Source organism: Megalobrama amblycephala, unplaced genomic scaffold, assembly GCF_018812025.1.
Source record: "Megalobrama amblycephala isolate DHTTF-2021 unplaced genomic scaffold, ASM1881202v1 scaffold493, whole genome shotgun sequence".
NCBI lineage: Eukaryota > Metazoa > Chordata > Actinopteri > Cypriniformes > Xenocyprididae > Megalobrama > Megalobrama amblycephala.
Window position 1 is genome coordinate 81288 of NW_025953410.1, and position 27780 is coordinate 109067.

The 27780-nt window shown below is 38.2% G+C and overlaps 1 protein-coding gene across 1 annotated transcript; it reads right to left on the bottom strand.

Annotated features, from left to right (window-relative positions):
- Window positions 1-22: 22 nt before the first annotated feature.
- On the bottom strand, window positions 23-21465 carry LOC125261813 (stonustoxin subunit alpha-like). The gene is made up of 5 exons (XM_048180361.1): window positions 21390-21465; window positions 16528-16620; window positions 14652-16364; window positions 3135-3176; window positions 23-763 (listed from the first exon to the last, which is right to left on the bottom strand). Exons 1-5 carry the CDS (start codon window positions 21463-21465, stop codon window positions 156-158), a joined length of 2532 nt encoding a protein of 843 aa, XP_048036318.1. The 3' UTR covers window positions 23-155.
- Between the last annotated feature and the right edge of the window lie 6315 nt (window positions 21466-27780).

Genomic DNA, 27780 nt, shown 5'->3' on the forward strand with positions numbered 1-27780 from the left:
CACACACACACACACACACTGATCTGTCTTGCACACTTTTATTCTGACATGATATTTCAGTGTCACAGTATTAATGTAATGAAGAGACTCTATAACATCTGATTCATCATCAGCTCAAAGCATTGTGGGTAGAATCAGCCTGTTCTGATTCATCATCACAGTTTTACTTTTGTTCCATGACTAACATGAAACCCAGGATAGAGCGGTTGAGTGAATGTGGTCTGGACTGTGTGGATGAGGGTCATTGTGTCTCCAGAGACGCTGTAGAAGGACAGAGTTCCTGCACTGTGATCCACAAACACTCCTACTCTATAGTAATCCACAACCACTCCTGTTGTACTGCTTATGTTCTTAGAAACATCATAATCATCCACAAACACTCCTGTTCTACTTCTGATGGGCTTTACAGGGAGACTAATCTTTCTCTTATTGTGTCCGAATCTGTAAATGTCAGGATCGCAGTACAAAATCCAGGAGAGATCATTTAATCCAAACACACACTCTCTATCTCGTCCCTTCCTGCAGATGCTCTTATATGACACTGATATTAACACACCATTATCACCACTCCACTCAACCTCCCAGTAAGAGCGTCGATCACTCACACTCTCTCTACACAACACCTGAGGCCAATGATCAAATCTGTCTGGATGATCAGGATATGACGGCAGCTTTTTGAGAATGAAAGCCATCAGTCTGTTGCTCTCAAACAGACGGATCCATCCACTCACTGTGTTCAGATCCAGAGTGAGCCGAAGGGAATCTGATGGAAATAAAACACATCACAATCAGGAATTAAAGCTGCAATCAGCGATGAAAGGGCCCTCACACCCGGGCTCACCGCCACCCGTTGGCCTCAGGAAAACAGTGAACAGTGGGCGACATGCATGTAAGCGATTAAATACAGGAATGTTATGGCAAAGTCATTTAAAAGTGGCACACTTCCTGCTGCCAACAGGTGGCGCTTTGACTGTAACCGAATATTGTGATATAGATGTGTTCAGGCCTGGACTGTTATCAAACATGTGAAGTTTAGAGCAGATTGGACATTGTGTGCCTGAGTTACAACAACTTCCTGTTTCTTTCGTGGTGTTAATCGCATAAATTAGCACTCAGCCAAGTTTTGCATGATTTGACGTGTTTCTAGTATGTCTGGTACTTCATGGCATATTGAAATGTGTTTCTGGGAGAGAATTACAGTGTAAATCATGCCATTTCCTGTTGCCAGCAGGTGGCGCTATGACTAACTGAATATTGGCAGATAGAAGTTTTCAGGCCAGGACTCTTATCACACATGTGAAGTTTGGGGCAGATCGGATTAAGTTACAACAGCTTCCTCTTTCATGGCGAAACATCAGATTTTGTCAGGCCGCCACGGACAAGCCCTTCAGCGCAACTCGCAATTTAACGTCTCAAAGGTCTTTAGAGTGACCAAATATGACCTTGATCTGATTAAAGCTCTAGGAGGAGTTTGTTAAAGTACAACGTCAGGAAATGGCAAAAATTTCACAAATTTTACAAAGTTAATTCAAAATATCTCATTTCCTGTTGGTTTTTAGATTTTGCACCCTGGGGCTTTTTTGTAGGTATTGGGCTGTTACATGTGTCTACCGAATTTCATACCTGTATGTGAATCGTAGCATGAAGGGCACTTAATTGAAATTTTGTAGGTGGCGCTATCGAGCCATTTTGTCACACCTAATTCTGAAATCCATATCAGACATACATTTTCACCACTTCTGATGCATGTGCAAAAGTTTCATGAGTTTTTGAGCATGTAAAAAATGTGATTCATTTCGGAGAAGAACAATAATTGGCCGAGCAATTACAATAGGGTCTTCACACCATTGGTGCTCAGGCCCTAATTATGAATCTGGGGCCGTATTCACAAAACATTTTATCTTACCACTAAGAGTTCTCCTAAATAGCAGTAAAAGGTCTTAGCTAAGAGTTTTCTCTTAAAGCTGCTGAGACAAACTTTTACTAAGGAATAGACTGAAGTCTTAAGCTAAGAGTAAGGGCGGGGCTGACCTCGTTGCTATGGAGTAAACACACAGTGATTGGCTGATGGGGGAGGAGTCAGGGATTTAATCATAGAAATATTGTAGAATGACGTGTCATGTTTCCATATTAAAATAAAGGTTTAAAAATACAAATGTTGCCCTATTCAAATAAAGGTTTTAAAATATAGACTAAGTGTCACTAATTAAACTAGTATATACAGTTAATTGTGGACTGCCTCTTGGTTGCCTGCATCTCAAGAGAATACAGAATTCAAGGGACAAATTATGTTTTATAAACAGTGTTTGGGAGAAACACATTCAAACTGTCTTTCTAATCAGCATGAGAACAGGAATAAATACACAGACGAGAGGCGACTCGCCTATAGTTACTTTGACAGTTTTCTGCATCCCTCCGCCAACCCGTCCCTCACTCTCAGCTGGGGATACGGGGAGAACTTTGGGCTAAATTTCAAGCTCGGAGCATCCCCTTGGACAGTATACCAAATACGCTTATTATATATTTTATTACTCTATTCAATCATTTGTAAGTGTGAACTCATGAAAACCACTGCCACAGGTAATCGGACAATATTTATTTATTTGTTAAAGTTTTTTTTTTTTTTTTTGCCGTCTCATCGTAGATTCAAATCTATAAATCAAAATGTAAACTGCATTTCTGAAGAAAAGGTTCAGCACCTAAGGCTCTATCTCTATTGTCTCAGTGGTGTAGGCCTACAGTGTCTTTGGGTGGATTAGGACTGTTTGTGATTTGGTCTTAGAGACTCAGGAGTCCTCTTGAGTACTCCTAACGTTTCACAGATTTAGGAGCTAGTTTTAGCGCTAAAATGTTTTGTGAAATACTCTTAGAACAAAAATTTAGGACTCCTAAAATTAGGACTGATTTTTAAGAGTTTCTCCTAAATCACCTACTTTTAACCTTAAGATGTTTTGTGAATATGGCCCCTGATCTTTAAATGTATCTGAACTCTTCATGTTCAGTATTTCATCAGTGTCTCAGTACAGTTGAGCAGATATCCTGTGAAAATCATCATTATCATGATCAACTCTAAATCTCTTCTGTCATGTTTTCTCACTCAGTGAGTTTCTCTGCTTGTTTTCTCAGTGACTTACATTGTAGGAAGTCGTTCCTGGTCTTGGGAACAAAGTCTTTGTCTGTGGAAATCAAGAGACATGAAGAGTGTTATTATCATGTCAGGAGAAAATGATCCCTGCATCCATCGCTCACACATGCAGAAATCCTCCAACACAGAAGATATTTAGAGAAATGTTTCCTGACACAGACACTACTGAGGGTTTGATATTATTGACACGTCACCATATTTGATTTGTCTTCTGTAGACATGAACTGATCAGAGGGAATCGATCAAATTTCACTTTGCTCCCCATACAGAGAAATCATATCGCTTCATAAGACTTGGATTAAACTTCAACCTCCTTAGTAATTCTTCAAAGAGACTCTGATCAATCAATAAATGTCTCCTGCTCAATCATTTGATTAGCCGACAGTATATTATAATTCTACTGTTTAATATGAAAAATGACTGAATACATGGAAGACACATTTCAGCTTCAGTTATTAAAATCATAAAAATGATGTTCTGGTTTTAAATTCTTCTAATAACATATTTGGTTTCATCAGTATTTAAATGTGTGATTTTGAGAGTGAATTCAGGCTACAGTAGACTCATGTTAGTGCTGTTAGAAGTGACCCAGTGTTTGACGAGTCGATCTCTTCTCTCCTTCAGTTCACCAGGTTGAACCAGTTTCACCTGTTTTACTCTCATTCTGCAACTTTACCATCCTTACATTAGCAACATTATGATTTCACACTGGTTATGCCTCTCAGATAATCTACCAGCAATAAACAAAGCCTGATATTAATTGTTATTATTATATGATCTACAGTGCCATAGATGTTTAATAAAGAATATAAACTACATTGTTTAGAGTTGTAAATTATGTAAAATAACTAAATTATAGGATCAGATCAGGGGTCAAGATCTTACTGCACTGACTCCATATTCAACAATGAACAAATTCAAGGCAACAATGGCTGGAAAGATATCAATTTTTTTTAAATGTTTTTTTTTTTTTGTATGATCTACATAGGGCCCTAAATGTTTAATATAAAATATTTAATATGAAATTATACAATATATATATTATTATTCATTTGAATTATATATTTTAACCATTATTCTGTCATTTTTCATATAGATAATCATTTCACTGTATGTAATTTACATTTTTTTTTGGGTACCATCAACTAAAGATAGTCGACTAGTAGTCGTTAATTTAACCCCTCCAGCCCTGAGGGTATTTTCAGAGGTTTTTTTTTTTTTTTTTTGAGGTGATTGCATTAAGAAATCAAAAGTTACAGCACTTGGAACAAAGGTAGGTATTTTTAATTTTTGTTTTCTGAGTGACATGCACAAAAATAATTACTCATAACTCCAAATCTCTCTCTAAAAAAAAAAAAAAAAAGATTAAAGACAAAAAATAAAACTTTGCTCAAGGAAAATGTTACATATATTTCATATTTGATATGCAATAAGGTAGGAGCACAATTCTTTTTTTGGTGATGTTTCTCTATATGTAAGCAGTATCTGGATCAAATTTTGTGGTGATCACAAAGAAATCTAAAGTTACAGCATTTGGAACCAAGGTAGCCTTTTTGTTTAGCCATTGGCGCCCTCTGATGGACATTTATAAAATCGCTCTTTCACATGGAATAACTCGTGACCGACGCATGGGATTATGTTGACTCATTTTAATCGTGAGAATCTGCTGTAAATGATGTCCAGTTTTCCACAATCGGAGCATGTTTCAAGCTGCATCGGTTTATTATTTACATATGTGTCTTGCAGAGCTTCGCGTACAAAAACTCACTCATGTTTAGTCAAAGCCCAAATCTATTATGCTTGTTGTATTCTACTCCGTGAGACCTTTCAAATGACATATAGCACGTTTATCTGAGCTGTATGATGCTTTTGACACATCAGAGTACATAGTACAAAAAATAATAAATAAAAAATAAATAATAAATTATGAATTTGTTTAATTGTTATTTTTCAGCAAATAATTCAGCAGTACTTAGGAGTTAATCAAAGTGGCTACATTCATTGTGAACTTATTGGGGGAATTGGTTAACTTAAAGTTTTGAAAGCCAAGATTTAATTACAGGTAAGACCACTGATGGCTCCTCCTCATTACCATTTTTTCCTTTCTTTTTTTTTATCTATAGCATTTGTTATTAAAAATAGCATCATGGTTAGAAACTATAGCTACAACATGCCAGAGTTGTCATAAAAATCTTTAGTGAAAAATCTATTCCCTTAACAGATTATCTATTATAAATTCTACAACTAGTCAACATTTGCAACAATAAATACAATAGAAAGTGATAAATTCTAGTAGGCCTAAATGTAGTCATCTTGCAGGATGATATTTTCCCCTCTTTTTAGTCATTTTAGTGGCTGTTTTAGATCATGTTGGACTTTCTCTGTAGCGTTTTGCTATTCTCAATAGAATCAAAATGGGTTGCATATTTTATCATCAGCGTCGCACAGGAACGGCTCATGCAAATCTTAAAGGTGCCCTCGGATGAAAAATTGAATTTATCTTGCCATAGTTAAATAACAAGAGTTCAGTACATGGAAATGACATACAGTGAGTCTCAAACTCCATTGTTTCCTCCTTCTTATATAAATCTCATTTGTTTAAAAGACCTCCGAAGAACAGGCGAATCTCAACATAACACCGATTGTTACGTAACAGTCGGGGTGTACGCCCCCAATATTTGCATATATTTTATAAAAAGTTCATGTGAGAAGTGCCGGTACACAAGAAAAAGTAAGGGTACGCTGCTGATTAAAATAGAGAAGTGCCCACTTCAAGCACTGGAAGTCACATTCCTCAGACAATCAAAACGATTAGTCTGCTCTGGTTTAATGGGGATTTAAAAAAAGGAGTGGGTGGATTTTTATGATTGTAGGGTTATTGTGTTCACACACTGCCAACACACATTTATGTCCAAACACCATATAAATATAGATTTATAATAAGTTTCCTTTTAAATTGATGCTGACTCGTCATCTCTGTGCCTATATATTACATACAAATTACATAATCGAATATTTATTTATATTTATATTTATTTTCCATTTATATTGACATTCAAGCTTTCTTTTTTTCAAGCAGGATGTGCTTGATAGCCTCCATCTGCTTCTGCACGGCCGAGAACTGCTGGGCGAAGCTCTTGACCGCATCGCCGAATAGGCCGACCTGCGAGACAGGGGAGTCCAGGAACCGATATATATCGGTCTACCGCATGTCCGCAAGGTTCAGCCAAAGATGGCACTGCTGGACCACAAGAGTGGCCATCACTTGACCAACCGAATGCGCTGTCACCTTAGTTGCTCAGAGAGCAAAGTCGGTGGCGGTGCACAACTCCCCCAAAAGCTGTTGGTCAAGACCACCCTGGGGCATTTCCATGAGTACTTTGGCTTGGTAAACCTGAAGCAACACCATGGCATGCAGGGCAGTGGCGACCTGTCCACAGGCTCTGTAAGCCTTCTCCGTGAGGTTGGAGGAGAACTTACAGGCCCGGAATGGAAGACGCGGTTCACCCTGCCAGCCAGCCAGCAGCCGTCGGACACAACTGCATCGCAACGGCATGCTCAACTGGGGGGATCGCAGCGTATCCTTTGGCTGCCCCGCCATCCAGAGTGGTGAAGGCGGAAAAGGGACCAGACCGGGTCCAGGCGCTATAGGGCGTCCACCACGATCTAGTCACCCTGCCTACACTCCGCCCTACCGCTCTCCTGGAGTGGACCATAAAAAACAGCAGTACGGGGCATAGAGGAGGGGACCCCCTGCCCCCTGAGAAGGACCGAGAGTCTAGACCTCAACACTGAGACAATGGGAACATGAACCATCCACAAAAGCTGCCTCAGCATGCTGAAAGCCCAGGCATGTGACACAACGATTGTGACCGTTTGGGGGACCAGGAAGAACCGCATTCAGTAGCACACAGACGGAATGACATCTTGAAAAAGACACAGTGTCCATCTGTGAAGCTCTTTTAGAAGGGAAAAAAATCGCAAACCAACCGGAACAAAAACAGCTTGCTGGGAAAACAGCAGTTGAGAGCTTTGCAAAGCTTGCGGCCGCCACTGTAAAGTGCCTTAACACCAGCACAGATCCACAAAGAAAGCTTGACTAGTAGTACTTTACACAGTAAAGGCGATCTTGCAGGAACACAACTGCTTGACTCTGAAGCGAAAGACAAAGTGCAAGTGCACCCTCTTCTACATTTATACCTGCTCACGGGGGCGGTGCGCGTGACGCAAAGCTCGCACTCCAATGTCCATTGCCTGACTTCTGACGTACGTTGAACGTGACCAAGTGAAAGGGAACCATGGTTAATTTTCGTAATTTTCGCTCATCAGTCAAATTCATTTAAAAATGTAGATTCAGCAGGTATGAAATATGATCAGTAAGAGAAAAACAGTTAATGAGAATACGAGCACTGGACTGTGACAGGGTAGTTTGGAAATACATTTATTTATTTTTTAGAATGCACATTTCAGCAGGTAGAAGATATGAGATGTAAACATCCTCAGATTCAAAAGGCCTAAAAGATAACAATGTCCATTATCCCTTACTTGTCCCCACACAATGACAGTTACTAATTATTAGATTACATGAATAGTGTTGCACAGGCCTATTTTTAACTCAAAATGGTGAAATTAGACAAAAGTTTATTAGTTTGACTGGTTTTTTTTTGGTCATTATAACATTATAACATTTCTGATCTAAAGCAGCTGTCAAATATGAAATGTTTATTTTAGCTACTTGCATATCTCGCACTTGACTTAACTGAAGTGACAGTAGCGCTGCTAAAATTTGTGCTCAGCAGCTTCTGTGAACACAAAGCCGGCCTACTTTGATTTGATTGGTCATCTCAAATATTTGACACTGACGAGCGGTGACAGACCAATGAGGCACAGATGAACGCACACACCCTGTCCTCTGCTTCTGACTTGTGCTCTGCTCGGCACTGCAGCAGACTGAAGAATGTGTTGATTAACAAAGACTAAAAGACGGGGCAAAACCAAAGCCTGCCACCGGATTCATATGTTTTAAAGGGGACTGAAGTGATCACGAATCAGTGTACAGATTATGGAGTTAATCACATATTTTTTAGGGAGGCTGGGCAGAAGTTTAGATGGGCTGAAGCCCCCCTAACAAGGGCCTAGTGACACCCATGGTCCTTGGTGGGAACGGGCCTTTAAAATCAGAAATTTTAGTCTCAGAAAAATAATAACTCTAACGCTGTGTCTACACTGGACGCGTCCATTAAAGCACCACATCGTGCCGTGCCACAACAGTTACAGGCTGTCTACATCAGATGCGACAAAGCACCTGTTGCAAAGCATTTGTCCTTCGTGTCAGTATGCCATAAATAGAACGTGGCATCAGTTTTTGTCGAATCGGGCCACATCCAGTCAGTGCTGCGTTAAGCCTTTGTGGGGCCCTGGTCTAATGCAGTTTTGGGCCCCCCCCTCCCCAATCGGTAAATCAAATGTGCAATCAACCAAACATAGTATTAAAACACGTATGTTATGCTCATGAAATAAAAATAAACAAACACAAAGCGCACGTCATAATTCCATAGTAGATTAAAAATTATGTACATAATCAGAAACAGCCCAGCAAATAAAATTAATTCAATATAATTCACTACTAAAAGAGCTTCTTCCAGCTCTTCTTCAAAGAGAATTCCTTAATTAAATCCTTAAAATCAAGTTGAAGCAGAATGTTGTACTCACTTGACATTACTGTCAAACAGTTCAGTCTTTGTTCATGCATCGATGTCCTCAGTTTATAAGTCCCAATTTTGAAAATGACCTCTCTCCTGAGGCATTTGACACAGGGAGGGTGAGAAAGATCCTTAATGCAATTTCAACATTGGGAAACACACACTGGAGCTGCATTCTTTGAGGATAAGCATTACATTTCTAGGTGGCCTGTGCGAGCGGCCCATCGAGTGTCGGTCCTTTTAATGTCTCTAGCCGAACGTTTTCATTTGATTCAAGTTCATCCATAATAACTTTTTCATTGCCTAGGGGATGCCGAAAAATAAAATAAAACATGACTGTACAAATCCAAAAAACTAAACTGTCTTATTGCAGCAAGCAACACTTTTCATTCCAACAAGGTTCAGTGAATGAGCAGCGCAGGGTATCCAGTCAGCTACTGGGTTCACCTCCTGAATGTGAGCCCTCAAACCCCTATAAAGACCAGACATATTCAATGCATTATTATAGCACGGGCCCCTGCAGCTTTTAAAATCAAGATTCATCTAATTTAAAATCCCTGATACAGACTTGAAAAGTGAATCTCCCATGTGAAATATGGGTAGAAATTTTAGAAAGCGATCGAATACTTGCCTTTCTGTAGAAACATAATGTACTACAAATGTGAGTTGGTCCACATGTGCTAAATTGGGGGTGGAATCAACTATTAGGGAAAAATATTTAGAGCTCTCTACTTGAAGAATTATTTCAGCTTGAACTCTCAGTCCCATCAGTGCAATAAATTCCTTGCATACGGTGTTACATAGATAAGATGTAGTTCCCCTCCCCTTATTTCCATATGTTCTCATTTATTCTGCAAGAAAAGGGTCAAACTCGCTAAGAAGTTTAAGTATCCCTAAATAATTGCCATTGTTTGGAGACCCGATCGTCTCATTGGCTCCCTGGAATGCAAGGCTGCATTCTGACAGGAACTGTATCACCGCAACCACCCGTTTTAGAACTTCTTGCCAATATTTCTGCTCGTCTTCACATTGCTCTTTCAGTTCAGCATCTATTCCATGAGCCTGTGTCCGTGCCAACCATGTAAGCATGGCATTTGTATGAGGCTGACTTGATTCCTGTTCGTCCGCGTGCGCGCACGCATGTTTCCAATCACAAAAACCAGAGTGAGAAAAAGAACTCGCAGACTGCCCAAATAACCAACAGAAGAAGCAATACACGTTTCCAGTCGAAGGAGAATAAACAAGTCATTCTCTTTGCACAGCTTCGCCATTACGCATAGAGCAAGTGAACAAGGTTGTGCTTAAACACCTTCTGGATTTTGTAAAATTGCTCTGATGCATGGAACGGTGCGTCTTTATTTTGACACAACAGGGATGCTTTCACGCCCTTACTAACCCAGTAACAATGCAATTCCTCTGTGACAGCAGGGCCCAAACAAGCAACATCAGTGGATGTAATATGTTCTTGAATAGGAGAAAACTGCTGCCTTGTATCAGTTGTATCATCACCTGATTCAGAAGTTTTGGCCGAAGGAGGGGGTAGGCTGATATTCGGCCTACTTATAGTGGGCGAGGCAGAGGATATCTCAATAGATTTGCAAAGCTCCGTGGCTGATGTTGTAGCTGTATCTGATAGGGAAATAGTCTTCTTGTCTTTTCTATGGGTTCTTCTGTATTTTTTTTTTTTTTGGTTAAAAAAGTCGTAAGCTTGGGTATTTTTCTCTGAATTTTTATTTCTGTGTTTTATTTATTTATTTTTTTGTTGTTGCTGCTCTTTTTAGCACCACTGTCACATTTTTTTAGGCCTACTTATATGTTCGACATGACGATGTCCTGTATGTACTGCGTGTCCTCTGTGACTATTGATTTGTGTGTGTGACAACCATGCTCTAACGTATGCATAATTACCTTGATCAAAACGTGTTTTAAAACGTAAAATAGAATTTTCTCAGGGCCCCCCAGTGTTCAGGGCCCTAGGCAGCAGCCCATGTTGCCCTTTAAGATAACACGGCCCTGCGTCCAGTGTAGAAAACATCACTGATTAAATTGGGTTCTATTGTCTTTTGTTGCATTTAAATAGAATTTCAGTAAGTTGGCTCTCTCAAACCAACATAATAAGTATGCAAGAGAACAATAGTGATGATTTTCCATAGGCAAGCACCAGTAACTAGAGAAAAAAGTTTGGGAACAAACTTTGCTGTTGGCTTGAGAAAGCTCGAAACTTGGACCGGGTCTTGGACTCGGTTAGCCTTGTGCACAGCTGTGGCAAATGTCATGGCCAGGGCTGCCAACTCTCAAACATTCAGAGTGAAAGTCACGCAAATGACGTTGCTGCCTATGTGTGGATCAGATACCCTCGAATTTCATCAAAAATATCTTAATTTGTGTTCCGAAGATGAATGAAGGTCTTACAGTTGTGGAACAACATGAAGGGTGAGTAATTAATGACAAATTTCATTTTTGGGTGAACTAACCCTTTAAAATATGCTGGCAGTTCAGAACGAGCAATCCAGTCATTATACAGATTAGTGTTTCCTTCATGTTCACAAATGTATTGTTATTACAAATAGTGTCTACTTAAATCACAGAATATGGACATTTAATGTCGGATATAGGCTACTATATTTAATCAATGCAAAGATTGGAACAAGTGAAATGTTCCTTATAGGGTAGGTAACAGACACAGTTTCTGCCATGTTAATCTTGAGTAGTACTGCATCCTTCATATCTCCGAAAAGTCTATAGTTTTATAATATTTATCAAAGATAGATACGCTGTACTGAGTCTTTCCGAAAAAAGCCAAGCTCCTGGAGGCATGTCTGCTGTCAGTGCCGTGGGCAGAGCTAAAGAGTCACGAGCGTGCGCAGCTTTTGCGTAGAGTTCGTCTGCAAGCTGTGACATCATTATAAATAAAAGGGAACAAAAATGTTAGTGTTGTTTACATTATATGCACTTGCAGCGCCGATTGCCAACAAAACACAGACATCTGATGCAGTTTTACTCACCACCCGCGACTATTAAAGGGGTATAATGCTATTTCATGTATTCTGACTTATTTACACTATTAAAGAGTTGGATTCTCATGCTAAACATGGCCAAAGTTTCAAAACATGAGTTGGATGCATGATGGAGTATTTCTGTTCCAAAAATTCTCTTTTTTCGAGCATCGGCCTGAGTGACGTCAACTGGGGCGGAATTCCTTGTACGGGCACTTCTTCCAGAAGGGCGCGCGTGCATGTCGACCAGAGCGAGAGAGCAATAGCACACCTATCGACGTGCGGTCGGGTTTACGGAAGTCATCGGCAGCGCTACACAGGTCACAGGACTGCACGAAATCAACAATGTCACCAAAGAAGTGTGTTTTTGATTGTGAGGGAAAAAAACCTTGCTTCCCAAAACGCTACAAAGTCGTGAGTCGTGATTTGAAGTCGTAACTTAAGCCGAGTTCAGACTGCACGATTTTAGCCCTGATTTTGACTCGCCAACAGGTTTTGAGAAATCACAGACAAATGCCCGAAATCACAGGCAAATCAGTGCTCGTTCACATGAGTGACAATCACGCAGTGTGAATGAGCAAAGACGCGATCTTAGAGAATCACAGACGAGTCGCAGACACCCGTGAGATATTTGGCATGCTAAATATCTGGACCTGTCGGCGATTGAAAATCCTGCTGTGTGAAAAGTGTTGTGACTGAAAACTACATCGGCGATGACCGACAGCCAATGACAGAGCAAGATGCAGAGCAGCGGGGAGTTCGGGGAGGAGTTATAGACAACTCTCATTGCAGAACACACAATCCTTGTTCCTCGCGTCTCCCCAACCATTTCCTCCTCCATATTCTTCTTTTTCTTGTTTTCGCTGCAAATCAGCGCACAGGCAGTTTGTATTGCAAGCTTTTTGCGGGCTACCATTTTTAATAATAATCCCAGTCTCACGTGAGAACTCCGGTCTTGCACGCGTGATATCGCATTGTTTCCTTGTCACGTCTCACGTGTGTTTGGTTGTGAAATGTAGTTTGCGTGCCAGACAGAGTTGTCGGCGATTCTTCCTATTGTAAAGTCACACAGTGTGAAACCTTCTGTCGCCGATCCATCGTGCAGTTTGAACACAGCAGCGACTGAATGCTGGCCAAGATAGTCATGCAGTGTGAAAAGAACAGTGACCCGACTCCTTTGAAAATCGTGCAGTCTGAACTCGGCTTTACAGGCTCAAAAACCTGCCTGGAACGCAGCATTAGTTAGTAATAATTCGGGTTTAGTTTAGTGGCCGTTTTGGTTATTGTTTTGGCCTTGTCCAGCCCCGAAGAAATCGCTTCATTTATTTTCTTGGCTTTGTGACGAAACTAAACAGAAAAATAAAAAAAAATGAAAGAAATTATTGAAACTGATTTTTCCAGAACATTTTATTTATGCTGCTTCCCTGACCTAGACCAGGGGTGCGTTTCCCGAAAGCATCGTTGGTAAACCATGGTCGTAACTCCCATTGAACTCTATTGGTAACGACCGAACTTGCGACCATAGTTCGCTTCGGGAAACATGCCCCAGGGTAGCAACATTAACAAGACACACCTGAACTCAAACTCTAATCAAATCAATAAATAACCATGGCAACACACAGGGAGAGAATGGAGGAAATTAGCAGACTGTAGGAACTCAAATATGAACATGACAGAGAAACAGATATAAAAACAATGAAAACCAAACTAGAAACACAAGAACAGAACTAAACCGTTAAAGTAATGGTGCCCTCATGTGGTCTGGGAGCTGCAGACAAAAATGTGTGGTTTGGCAGAAGATGACGTAACACAGCAGTTGTGGTGAGGAATGCACACTGTTGGTTCATACGTTCATGCTCTGACACAATTTGGTAATATTTATGTGATGATAATGCAAAATGAGTAGCGATTTCACCTATTTTGTTTATGATTTGGTTTAGCTAATAACATTTAATGAGAGCAGTAATGTATACTTTAATAGTTATATGGCTTTTTGTGAACTTACGTTGGATAGTGCTCTAATTAGCAAGTTCATTAATTTTCATACTTTTTTAGATGCCTAATGTCTGCAGTGAAACACCACTGAGAAGCTGTTTTATTTCACTTTTCAGTAAACAGACGTCAACCAGAATGTTGTGTCCTCTCATATATGAGGGAATGGGGCTTGCCGACTCATGTTCATCAGAGCACGGGAATGATCATATGAATGGATTGATCAAATTGCAACGCAGAATAAAAAAAAAAAAAGACCAGATCCATCACATTAGCTATATTTTATTGCGTTTCACTTGTTTAAGGCTTTGTATTGTTTTTAATTGTGAATTTCATATAGTTAAAGGGGTCGTATGATGCGTTCCTTTTTCTTGAGTGTGTTATGTAGCTGTTTGTGCATGTATCTGCAATGTTACAAAGCTCAAAGTCTCCAACAAAACAATTTAAAAAAAGAAGGCAGAATCAGACCCAGCTCAAACACCTAGATCGAATCCTCCCTCACCAAGCTACGTCACTCTGTGGAAATATTTGCATAATAATAATAATGATAATTCCAACTTTGCTATGGCAATCTGGCACTCCTGAACTAGAGACTTAATGTATGTTTTATTATTTGTAAAAGTATTTGCTGTTCAAATGCAGAGTTTGTCACGTTCAGCTGAACCGCGGCTTCTACTGTAATACCTATGAGTATCAGGTTCTGATCGATCGGCTTGTTTATCTGCATTTTCAGAATCCAACTCGGGCTCCAACTAATATGGTAAAACTGATGACATTATAAACATTAATGCAAAAAAATTTGCATATGGCACTTACTTAAAGGCAGTATGGTGCTGATAGTGTCACTGGCTTCACTCACTCCCACTTTTCCCACAATCCTGTAGCGGATCAAGTACTGCTTTCCAAACTCCAACTCAGTCAGATTAAAGTCTTTATCGGGTGTGTTTATGACAAGCCACTGTTCCTCAGCTGCTTTCACCTGCTGGTACTCCACTCTGTACTGCACAGTTTCTCCAGATGGGGACTTCTGCAGTTTCAGGGACACACTTCGCTCCAGGACCTCCTTCGCTTCTGGCGGGGGAGGCTTCGACACGGGCTGGAACTGTCTGTTTGTCAGCTTCCCTTTTTCATACAGATAGATGGAGGAGCCTGGACTGGATGGATCGGAGATGACAGACATAAAGAATCGGTATCTCTTTTCATCTTTATTAGCCTCTGAAAAACTTTTGAAAAGAGATAAGTTCTCTCTCATCTTTGAGATGACATCAGTGTTGTTGAACCACTCTTCTGATGCTAACATGCCAGAATGCGGTTTCGTTCCCACATCTAGCTCTTTAAACTTATCAGATTCCACAAACTCCTTCAGGGTTGAAAGATACTGGTCTTCATACTTCAGAGATGTGAAGGTCAAGCACACCACAACATCAATAACAGGATTAAGGAAGATGGCCTTGAGATGGTTTGAGTCTTCAGTTTTGATTCCATCCAGCATCTTGGTTTGAGTACTCAGGAGGTTGAGTTCAGACTTTGCACGATCTAACCACTGGTTAAGGTTGTCAGCATTAAAAGGGGAGCTGTAGTGGATCTTCAGGATGTCTTCCAGTGACTTCTCCTCCATCCCTCCTCGTCGTATAGCAGGCAAGACCCTGCTGACAGCTTTCAGGAGCATTGTCTTGTAAATGCTGAATGATCTCTGAAATGATTGTAGCCTCTCTTTGATGTCTCTGAAAACATTTACCAGTGGTTTTCTTGAGAGGTCATTGCATGCCCTCTCCGCATGTCCCAGCCCCTCTATTATATCTTCAGTGGTGGAAACCAGACTTGTGCTAATTTCTCTCACCAACTGAGCCGCTTTTGTATCCAGTAGAGAAAGAGGATAGAGCCAGACTTTTATTGGAACTGCATTTTCTGGATTCTCCTTCAGTATATTGGGGAGCTTCTTGTACACCTCTAGGGCCTCCATGTAAGTGGTGGGGTTCTGATCAAGGCGGACGTCACCATAAAATGTGCAGGTGATGCTCTCAGTCATTTCCTTATCAATATCTGTCATGTTTAAAGCACCTTTTCCCTCAGTGAAAAATCCAGGGATTTTCTTGACCTTGGCATCTAGTTTTCCCTCAATCTCCTGCTTGTTTTCCTCTTCTGAAAATGTGAGATCAAACACCATGAAGGCCTGAGCTCCATATAGTACACCAGTGACCACATGAGTTGCAGTTTTCTGCTCAAACACCTGAGGGTAGGTGATCTGGCCCAGCTGAGTCATTGTGAGCTGTTCGAATCTGGTGGTTTGTTTGTAATACATTGTAACTCTGGACTGTTGGTTTGAAGATTTGGTGTCACGCAGGAACTTGGCAGATCCTCCCACCTCCACCAGTCCTCCTAAGAAGCTGGCCTTCAGGGAAGCACTTACATCCAGGAGACTGGACTTATTAGAGAGAGAGTCTGAGCTACTGAACTTCAAATCTGTCATGAGCTGTGAACGAGTGTCCAAATCTTCACTCAGTGACTTCTTATTCCACAGAGTAACACCTGAAATGAGAAATGTCTTTAACAGTTACATATGAAGAAGTGATGTACTGTTGAAGAAACATGCAGGTTTTATAATGGTAATTGGTGATGCAGCATTTAGTGAAGTGAGTATAACAAACTTTTCTTTATTTTCTTTATTTCTTTCTTTATGTTGGTAAAGCACCTGGAATGAAGGTATCCTTGCGGCAGTCATACAGCATACCAGGAAACAGAGGTCTTCCTAGAGCTGCCACTTCAATGGGCTCTGATGCCAGGGCTGCAGTAAATGACAAATAAAAGGTAATATTTATACTTACAATATTTATAATATATATTAACAAAATAACATCTGATGATAAAGAATACTGTTTAACTCTTTAATTTGCCAGCCACCACCAGCATTTTTGATCATTTTCACAGAAGTTTCATGGCCCGTAGAATACTTTGTTGTATTAACATCCAATATATCAAAAGAAAGAACTACGGAGCCCCGGACATGACATGCAGGAAAAAAATAGTAGGCTAAATCATGTGCACGATTTACTATTTTGTTCCCTCGATTTACTAAAACGTGCACATGATTTATAAATCAAGGGAACAAATTAGTAAATCGTGAGCACAATTATTTTTTTCTTGCATGTCATGTACGGGGCTCCGTAAAGAACAGAGTCTCTGCTTTTAAACAAAAAAATATTCTAGCTATGTGCATTTATCAACACTTTAATATGAGTAAGTTTCATAAAAAAAGTTTAATTAATCAAAACATTTCGAGCAAGAAGCTGAGAAAAACGCGTTTTAGTCAAAGACTACACCCAGAAGGGATTCAGAACGATAGTCAAAACACAGATGGTGTAGATCGACTCCATCAACACCCCCAGAGCTTCACAGTCCTATAGCTCATCCTGGGTCAACATTTCATTCAGAAACATTAGCAGTTTTGATTTATGTGCTGTTTAATGTTAATAATCACTTCTTTTTTTTCTTTTTTTTTTTTACATATGCATCTGCTTACATAAGATATTGTTTGTTTCTGCTTCTTTTTCACCTGTGTTCTGATCAGGAGATTCTAAAAGTACTCTTTTAGAAGATGTGTAATAGCGCCCCTACCCTATGACAGTGGAAAGTCGAAAATTCCTATAAAAATGGCGGGGAAGAGTTTTCTTACAAATGATGGAAACTTCCGTCAATGGCGGGGAAAGAGTTAAAGGTGCAGTATGTAATAATTTTGTCCTCTAGAGGTCACTAGAAGCCTATTCAAAACAAAGGCGAAGCTTGATGACGCCAAGTTTTAGAACGGAATCTTGGGACATGTGGTCTCCATCTCAAAGGACGGTGCAAAAGAATAGGGATTGGACTCAGGAAGAAATCATGTTCATGGATGCGATTATTAACGTTACTGTAGTATGAAGCAGAGCAGGAGCGAGTGTTGTGGAGCTGAACGAGGAGCTGGAGCGATTGATCAACACACGCCTCACGAGCAGAGGAACTTTTATTATGACACAGTCGCCCGCGCTGCTTCCACTTTTGCGGTCATGAGTATGAGGTAACACAGCTCTGTTTATCATATTAGATACATTTGCGTGTGTTGAAAATGATGTTATAACGTAACTCTGTGGGTTCGCTCGGCAGCTGCTGTGAGACACTGTTACACACTGCAGTAAGATAGATCGATTTTACAATATCATATTAAATACTGGATGGCTTGTGTTGATAGATGACATGCAATTAATTTTAAAACGTATTGTGAGATGGAGAAAATGCTGTATTACTGTTACTAAAAATAAAGCTGCATCTGATTATGTTATGTTAGCTACTTGACAGAATAGTGTTTTTCTCTGAGGCATGGTAAAGCATGGTACTCGCAAAAAAAAAAAATCAAGAAAATTAGATTTAAACAATAAGACTAAACATGTTGAGCTATATATAACAACAATTAGTTTTCTGTCTATAAATATATCAAAACAGTTGTTCCCTTGTCTATTAAAACATGTAATATTTTAAAGCGTCTTTGGTGTTTCCATGGTTTCTACAAAATAAACCGGAAACTGAGGGTAACGCGGGTATAACGCAATCGACAGGCGACTCCTCACACGTCCCAGAGCCTTGGTTAAAATTGCAATTTTCTCACGGTTTACAAATAGTTGGAAACATTTGGGATATTGTAAGTACTCAAGTGAACAAAATATATAACACTGGCCTAGTGGTTTTTGGATATTTTACTGTAAAAATATTACATATTGCACCTTTAATACTGAAGAAATCTGTTATAAAATAAAGATACAAGCAGCAAGCACTGGACATCCAATTGGACGCCCCAACATTTTATTCGCCACCGGCATTTGCTGACTGACATCTCATTTTAACTCATGTCGAAAGAAGAGGGTTTTTTTTTTTCCAAGGACGAGAGAATATGGTTGCAAGGTAACAAAGATCAAGAAAACATCATATTTGAAGTAAGTTCTTAAGGTTTATCATTAGGTTTGTTTGCTGAATAACTTCTATGAGACACTGTGTGAGGCTCCAAGAGGTTACCAGATTAATCAGATTAGAGAGATCGGGTTGATCAGTTACTTCATTTAATGAGGGCTTGCAATGATCAAATTGGTAATTTAGGCTAATATACAGTTATGAAAAAGAGGAATGCTGGTAATTGGATGATTAGATGTAACCATAGGCTGTCATATATTTGTTCAGGATCCATCAAACATGAAAAGACAGGGAGACATATCATAGTTCTTTGTAAAGAAGCACAAACAGGCAGATTGGGTGTAAACAGACCCCAAGCCCCTGCATCACCACTGGAACCCAGAGCAGCTCCCTACCTGAGGCTAGTCAGAGTCAGTGTGGTCAGACTTCTGGATCACCAACAGATCAGAGCATCCTCCAGACACAGACAGTCAGTCAGTCACATGCCAAGTTCAAGATTTTAAGTTGAGATGACTTAACAGATTAAAAGGATAGTCCCCCCAAAATTAAAATTCAGTCATCTTTTGCTCACCATCATGTCATTCCAAACCTGTATGACCAAAAGAAGATATTTTAAAGCATGTTGGTAACCAAATATTTTTGGGTTCCCGTCAACATCAATTGCATTTTTTTTTTTTCTATAGTACGAAATTTGATCAACATGCTTCAAAATATCTACTTTTGTGTTCTGCAGAAGAAGATACAGGTTTGGACCTTTAAAATGTTGGTTCATGTGTGTTCTTGTTGTACTGTAGATACACGAATGGTTCTTGTGTTATAGATTGATCAAGGCATGTAACAGAGACCTCTGGTTCTGAGCAAGACAGTGAGCCAGAGCTGGCAGGAGATGTCATGGAGCCTCTCCCAACTGCATCAAGCACCAGATTTGCTGTTCCAAAAGGATCCAGTGGTAGGCCAGACCTATACTTTAAACTACACATTTTAGTCAGCAGCTGTTAGTGTCTAATCTTGTGGAACCCTTAATTACACATTTCCATAGAGATATGACACATCTTAATGGTCAATTTTTTTGAAACTGAGAAAATATTGAGAAAATTGCCTTTAAAGTTGTCCAAATGAAGTCCTTAGTAATGCATATCCACTCACAAAAATAAATGTTTGATATATTTACGGTAGTAAATTTACAAAATATCTTCATAGAACATGATCTTTACTTAATATCCCAATGATTTTTGGCATAAAAGTAAAATCGATAATTTTACCCATACAATGTATTGTTGGCTATTATTTTCTACAAATATACCCGTGCAACTTAAGACTGGTTTTGTGGTCCAGGGTCACATTATTTAAAGTCCCCCTGTAGTCAGTTTTATCACTAAAGTTACTTATTTAAACGTTTTTTTTTTTTTTCCTGTGAAAAAAAATAAATAAAAAATTCATGCCTTAAAATAGCTTCAATATATCTCTACACCCTTGCTTCACGGGAATGTGCAGATTAGCCCCGCCTCCACTCACCAGATCAGAGATCCACTCGGACGGATACAGGCTCGTCTACAAGTCGATATATCAGAATGGCAATGCGTTTTATGTTTTGCTCTCTACAACGTTGGATACGTAATGGAAACGAATATGATTAGCCTTTTGCTTGACTATGTTATCAAACAGCTAATAGCCTATTGTGTTACTAAGGTTACAAAAAATATGTTTCTGTTTACCATCTCAGAGTCAGACAGCTGCCTTCTAAAAATCAGTATCCTTAGAAATGCTTTGAACAAGGCAATTTTTCAACAAACAATTTCAAGATGTAATGAAAAAGCACAATATTAGCATTGTGGAATGCTTTAATAGAATGCTAAAAAGTTGAATGTGGAGATTTTTAACAGCTATTAATTCCCATCGATACATACATATTATGCAGCGCTACAACACCAGATATTACAGAAGTATTAGGATGAGACCGGTGGACGTCAACAGAGAAAATGAGGCTGTGGTGTTTCAAAATCTGTACGGTGATATAAAGAAGAATGAGAAACATGTATTTAAATATAAAATCGGAGACGTCGTTCGAATTTCTAAAGTGAGAGGCCCGTTCACCAAAGGATATGAGCAGAACTACACAGAAGAATTTTTCACTATAGCCTCATGTATTCTGCACCAACCGCCCATCTACAGACACAGGGAGGTCATCAACGGAGGTTGCAAAAAATATTCATGAGTAAAATCAAGGCATTTAAGGTAGTAAAGATTCTGGCTGGTATCAATAATAAGCTATAATTATTATTATTATTATTATATATAAGCAATATTCATCATCATCATTATCATCATTATTATTATTATGTTTTTTCTGCTAATGCATATAGGCAAATTACCAAAGAGATATTTCTGAAAAGAAACTATTAAAATTTTTTTGCACTTATAAAGAACTAATACATTTTCACATTAATTTAAATTTCAATTTCATGTTGATGTTTTACATCCTAACAGAATTTATTCATGGATTTTTATTCAGTGGTGGCGCATTGCATGTGTGAATCCAGAGCGTAATTCCTTCTAATGATTTATAATCTTGTGATATTGTTGATAGTTACTAATTTTGTAACAACATTTTAATCTTACCTGGATATTTTATGTTTCTTGGTCTAAAAATGAAGTCTAGAGTCTTCAATCGCACCAGGTTTGGGTTGTACTCCATAAAGGAATGATTAAAAAAATATATACTATTTTTAAGTAAAAAAAAATTCAAATCCTTAATGAAATACTTGGTTACACTTCTGCATTTTGCTGAGGGAGTTCCTTACCTGTTTCACCACAGCTAGGGTTGCAACCATAGATCCTAGATGCAGCTCGGCTGCTTCATACATAAAAGTGCCGACATTTTCGTCAAAAGGAGACCTGTTTGATCTGAAGGAGATCCTGTCAAAACCTGGAACGGTTGTACAGTTTCTGATCAGTAACAATAAACACAACAAAAATGAGAAAAACAGCAAGATTTTTTTTTAGAAAGCATAAGCTTTCTAATGGGTTGTTGAATTTGCAAATAGCACTACAGGTGTTTATTCAATGGATTGCAAAAGCAAGATTTACGTATCTCACAAAAAACAGTGAGTGCCTCATTTAATCAGAAGCACAACTTAATTTTGTACAAAAGCAGCTATCCAGTATTCATTTTTCACCCGCAGAGATTTACCTCAATGACCTCAACAGTCAAATGTGAGAAGACTCCGTGAAAATGAAGGCGGAGCTGTGCACATCTCCTGTTACGTTATTGTCACGGACCAATGGTGGCGAGTGTTTTGCAGTGAAGCAAAATTTTCCTGAGTTCGCTTTGGCAAACCATTTTGAACTTCCAAAAAGAACACAAAATCCTTTGGCCTAATTTTGTTCAAAATGATGTCACATATGTTCTTCGATTTCATTTGAAGTATATCGGGGCCTTGGTTACTTTTCATAGAGTTTGTGCTGAATACAGTGTACAGACTTTAGACGTTACAATAATATGAGCCATGTATGTAAAAGTTTGCGTTTTGAGAAAATTGTATTTATGCTGGTTTGTTTAAAAGTCTGAAATAAGGCTATAAAACCCATACTGTATTTTTGCATAAGACTTTTAAAAATTATTGGATCATCTTGACTTTTTGTTTCAAAACGATGTGAAAATCACAGGGGGTTTCCAGGAAGCAAGGTTCACCGTCTCATATACCCTGAACTCTTGGTTTCTTTCGAGGTACGCTTTCCAAAAACGCGTCCGGGAGTAAGTTCAGCCAACCCAGAGTATTTCCTGGTTAACACACAAGACATTTATAAAGCGACAAATTACGATTCACCATTGAAACAGACACTAAGAAATCACGCACCATACTACTTCCTTCTTATTTTGTTTAATGTGATTTACATACATAACCTACATTTTTTCAAACTTTTTATTTAATATTTAATATTTATTCACTGAGAATAAGAATCACATTGTTTGTTTGATGCTTTATTTATAAGATATCACATATGTATTTTATTATAGAAAATTAGCATAGAAAACATCTTGTTATAAAAAGGAAAAAAAGCAGATCCATTTGAGATGACAATAAAATATATACTTGTCACGGGTTTTTGGTTTTGTGTTCTGTTTTTGATTTCATGTCTTTTATTTTGAGTTTGATTTGTTTTTTGTTTTGCTTCCCTTGCTCCTCATGTTCTCCCTTAGTCTATTTCTGTTCTTTGGTTGGTTATGTATGTGGTTTTCAGTTCTGTTCTTTCAGGTTCTCTTGTTCCTTGTGTCACTTTCCCATTGTTGTCTTAGTCATGTGTTCTCTTAGTTCTTGTATTTATAGCCATTGTCTTCCCCATGTTTTTGTCCTGTATTGTAAATGTAACCTGCTGTCTGTTCAGGTAAGTAGCTCAATCAAACCTGTTCATGTCAAGTGGTTGCTTTCTTTGTTTTTGTTCTTTCTACTACCTGTTCATATTAACGCTCGCCTCCAGTGGATCCCTGTTACAACATATATTAAAATTGTATAAACTTACATTACTGCTTTAAATATATATAAATAAATAAATAAATATATATATATATATATATATATATATATATATATATATATATATATATATATATATATACACATACATATACACACACACTATCGTCAAAAGTTTGGGATCTGTTTTTAATGTTTTTAAAAGAAGTTTCTTGCTCACCAAAGTATTTACTTAATTAAAAATACAGTAAAAACAGTAATATTGAAATATTATTACAATTTAAAACAACTGTTTTCTATGAATATAATTCACAAAGTAATTTATTCTGATGGCAGCTGATTTTCAGATCATTACTCCAGTCTTCATCACATGTCCTTCAGAAATATTCTATATTGATCGTGCTCAAGAAACATTTAATGTGTACAATTGTACAAAATATTTGTGTATATTTTTTTTCAGTTATTTGATGAATAGAAAGTTCAAAAGAACAGAGTTTATTTGAAATCATCTTTTTTTTTTTCAGAAAAAGTTTTTTTCTCTCTCTTTTTTTTTTTGTATTCTTTTACAAATGTGTTGTGTAGAAATTTCAAATGTTTGTTAATTAATTGCTTTTTTTTATTTCTGTTCAACAGAACCAGTTCCTTTAAACTGAAAACAATGTTGTCGTCCTTGTCACAGGTCCCATTGACTCTATTGTAACGCGGAACTTGGTCCATAGTTCACTTTGGGAAACCACCCCTGGTGGGAATTTAGGTTTTAAGCCAGACCTTCTCAACCTTTGGGGAGGAGGAGGGGTGTGAGTTAAGATGAATTTTCGTTTATGCTGAGCAACTTCTTTGTTCTGTAAAGTAGGACAAGTGTATGCTGAGTAAAGCGTTTGTAAAGAAATTTTTCTTTATTGTTTTTTTGTTTTTTAACTACTCACATACTTGAAATAGTAAATTATTGCATGTGGATTAATAAATACTCTTTGAATCCTGGTTCATGCTTGCCTCTATTTCGTCCCTTGGTCCCTAACGACCTGCTCTAGACAAATGGGTATACACCTCCAGACGTCGTCATTTTGTGTGTTCCTCAGGCTCAATTTTGGGTTCAGCTTCTGTTAGTTGTATTTAATTAGAATTTATTAAAGATGACACACAACTTCTCTCTCTCATTGCACCAGATCTACAATTCAATTTCCACCCTACTGAAAAGAGAACATAAATCTGTATGTTTCAGAACTTTCTAGAAACAAAGATAAGACAGAGGTCTTGTTAATAATGACACACAGAGAACATCTATTGTCCACATCTTGACTTTCTATCACTAAAAGTGACACCAAGAACTGTCATGTGTGACAGTGACAGTTTTAAAAAACACAATGCATTGCAAAAAAAAAAAAAAACACTCAGAAACATCAAAGTGTGATATTCTCTTGTTCTGAAAATGAGAAACTTTTCATGCTTACATCTAGTCTTGACTTTGCAATATTGTTTTTTCTGGGTTACCAAAGAGCTCTATTAAACACTTATAAAGAGTTCAGAATGCACGGCATGAATTAATAACTTGTACTGCTCTAAAACTGAAATCGCATTACTCAAACTCAAATCCCTTCACTGGCTGCCTGTTTTCAAGATCTTTATTAGTTTTAAACTCTTCATGGAACGGCCCCAATATTCCTTTCTAATTTGTTGAATAAATATACTCCAGCAAGATCGCTCTGAACATCAAATAGAATTTGTTGGTTGTGTCAAAAACGCTGCTAAACTGGCGAGTAGTCTTTATTTTTCTTCCTACACTTAAACTCTCATTCTGACAACCTGTGAGCCATCGGCTCTCTGTGCACTTTTAAAAAACATCTCAGAACACATTGTTCAAGGGCTTTTTTTATATTTATTTATTTATTATTTTTTTGGTTTATTTTTATTGTTCTATTTTAATTATGTGATTTTAGTTTTGTTTATCTTATTTCTATATGTGAATTTGTTTTTTGTTTTTTTCTGTGTATTTCTCTTATGTAAAGCACTTTGTAAACACGGTTTAAAAAGGTGCTATAAAAATAAAGCTTTCCTTACTACCTGTTCATATTAAAATCACATCTTACCTGAAAGTCTCTGTTCTTGGTATGGTAAGAGATGAAGTCTGAAGCTGATCAGAGATCTGTAGTAATATTCGTATTCCTAATGTCTCAGAAAAAGTGTATTCTGAAAATTTTCTTTTTTGTTCATTCCCTTACAGGGACGTCGAGGGGCCGGAGGTTGGAGGGGAGGTGCCTGAGTTCTGCCCCTCTGACACTGAAATGCTTTCTGATAGTATACAATCATTTTGTGTGAGGAACAAGTAGAATTTATTAAAGATGTTCTTTCTGAAAATAGTATCCAGATTCAATCTGGAAGTACACCCTGTCCCAAATGGCACACTTCATGTGCTCTTGTGGTTTTGCTGACTTACAGTGACCACAACGTACATGCATCTCAATGTGCCTTCTGCTGCAGTAGACTTAAAGTAATTTCTTATTAATGTAAAGATTGTAAATAATAATTAAAAAAAAGATTGTATAACTATGATAGCTGCCTGAATAATAAAGCACTTTCGCCAGAGGAGAATTGGTCCCCGACTGGGTTCTCCCAAGGCTACTGGTATACTGCACCAACTATAAGCCCTTTATCAGTACCCCTTAATATTTTTCAATAACAAGCAAGTAGCTGATTCTGTGGAATAATTGTTTCTAAAACCTAATTTTTATGTAAATGATTATTTATCTCTAAATTATGCAAAAATGGTTTGAATAAAACCTTCTCCAGTTCTCCTTTGGAGAACTCTGGAAAAAATACTAATTGGTCTATAATTAATCGTTATCTGAATTCCCAGATTTAAAAATAGGCTTTATCAATGCATTTATACAATTAACAGGGAACTGCACATTTTTATAGAAACATTAATAAGATGAATAAGGGGCTTAACTAAAATATATTCCCCCTAAAATACGTTAAAAATAATAAAAAAAGGCAGTATCAAGATTATATATATCTTTAGAATACGTAGTTTAATTCATTATTAATTCTCATGATTATTGATTGATCAACTTCCTGTATTTCATATAAATTAACATTTATCCTCTATATTCTCAGATGGATTAGCATCTTCATCTTACTACATTTAATGAATTTATCTACAACACTTCCAATGTTAAACACTAGTTTATCACAACATTCATTCACTTGTCATGAACTGCTCTGAAACGCACAGATCCTAATGCAGAAATGTATTAAAGGTTAATCCAATGACATAATCCAAACAGATGAAAGGTCAAGAGCACATGGTTAACAGTGCAAATAATGACAGAGTCCAAGGCAGAGACAAACAGAGAAAACCAAACAACAAGCAGAGAATCGAAAACCAAGGTACGGGAAACCAGGAGAATGCTCGGAATTGCAGAGCGGCATTTACTTTGCAATGAATGACTGAATAAACGGGGCTTATACAGGCAGAGTTCACAAGCTGATGAGACACAGGTGGGTGTAATCAGGCTGAATGAGTCCAGGCTTAAAGAAAAGTATTTAAATGTCTTTTTTTTATTTTTTTTTTTACTTCTATTACATGCATAATGTTTATTGATTTGGCTTGAATGATTTAGATGTTTCATGCTTCAGAAAATGTGAGCAAATTTCCAGTAAGCAAACAAAGTGAGCATCGATGCTTCCTGGTTTTTGCATTGCATTGTAGGATTTTCTATGGAGTGAACTAGCAGAATTTTGCAAGTGAGACTCCCTGAAGTTGAGCTGAATTCAGAATTCTGAGAATATCATTATTACAAACAAATGAAATGTCTGTCACAACATTAATTATACAACTTAAAGCTTGTTATTTTAATTTAATATTATTTTGGGGTGAAAGACGGGATAGGGAGGACTTGTTTTCTTTTGCTAAATGGAATTTATAAAGGGAATTTTGTGCAGGTTGTAGCTAGGGGATTTTCAGTGCTCTTTCCATCACTGCCAGTGAGTTATGCCAGTTAAAAATCAAAATTTGCATCCCTGGTTGCAGCACATATTATTTCTAAACTCTAAACTGTTGCCTATACAACATCCAAAACGTTTACTGTTCCTTCATAGTTTGTGTTTCCCTTTCGAAAGGGAACTCCACTCTGCGTTTGCCAGAACGCATTGGGGAACCGTCACGTGACCCAGGTGTCAAAAGCACTATCCAACAACTCCAATTCCTATTGGCCGGCGACAGCCTATGACGTCATATGGCGCGACCCGGAAGTATAAAGGGGGTGCCTGGAGAGACAGTTTCCATCTTTTTCGTCTTTTGGGACTGTGCGTGTCACTGCACTGTCTATTTCTCCAAGTGAGTATTCCCTGTTGAGCTATGTCTGAGGACAAAGTCAAACTTTTTAGAAAGTGTGCGGATCCTTGCCCAAGGTTTTTGACTCCGGAGGATCCTCACACCCTATGTGTTATCTGTCTGGGAGAAGAGCATGCACGGGCAGCGTTTGAGGACGCTGGCTGTGAGAGTTGTGAGCGTTTTCCTATGAAAACGCTCCGTT

Bases quoted from the DNA above. Each gene is read 5' to 3' on its own strand.
- LOC125261813 (XM_048180361.1), bottom strand. From the start codon at position 21,465: ATGGAGTACAACCCAAACCTGGTGCGATTGAAGACTCTAGACTTCATT. The intron at 3,177-14,651 runs GTAAGTGCCATA...TGATTTCCACAG, and splicing joins CAGCACCATACTGCCTTTAA to ACAAAGACTTTGTTCCCAAG. The intron at 764-3,134 runs GTAAGTCACTGA...TATTTCCATCAG, and splicing joins CAGGAACGACTTCCTACAAT to ATTCCCTTCGGCTCACTCTG.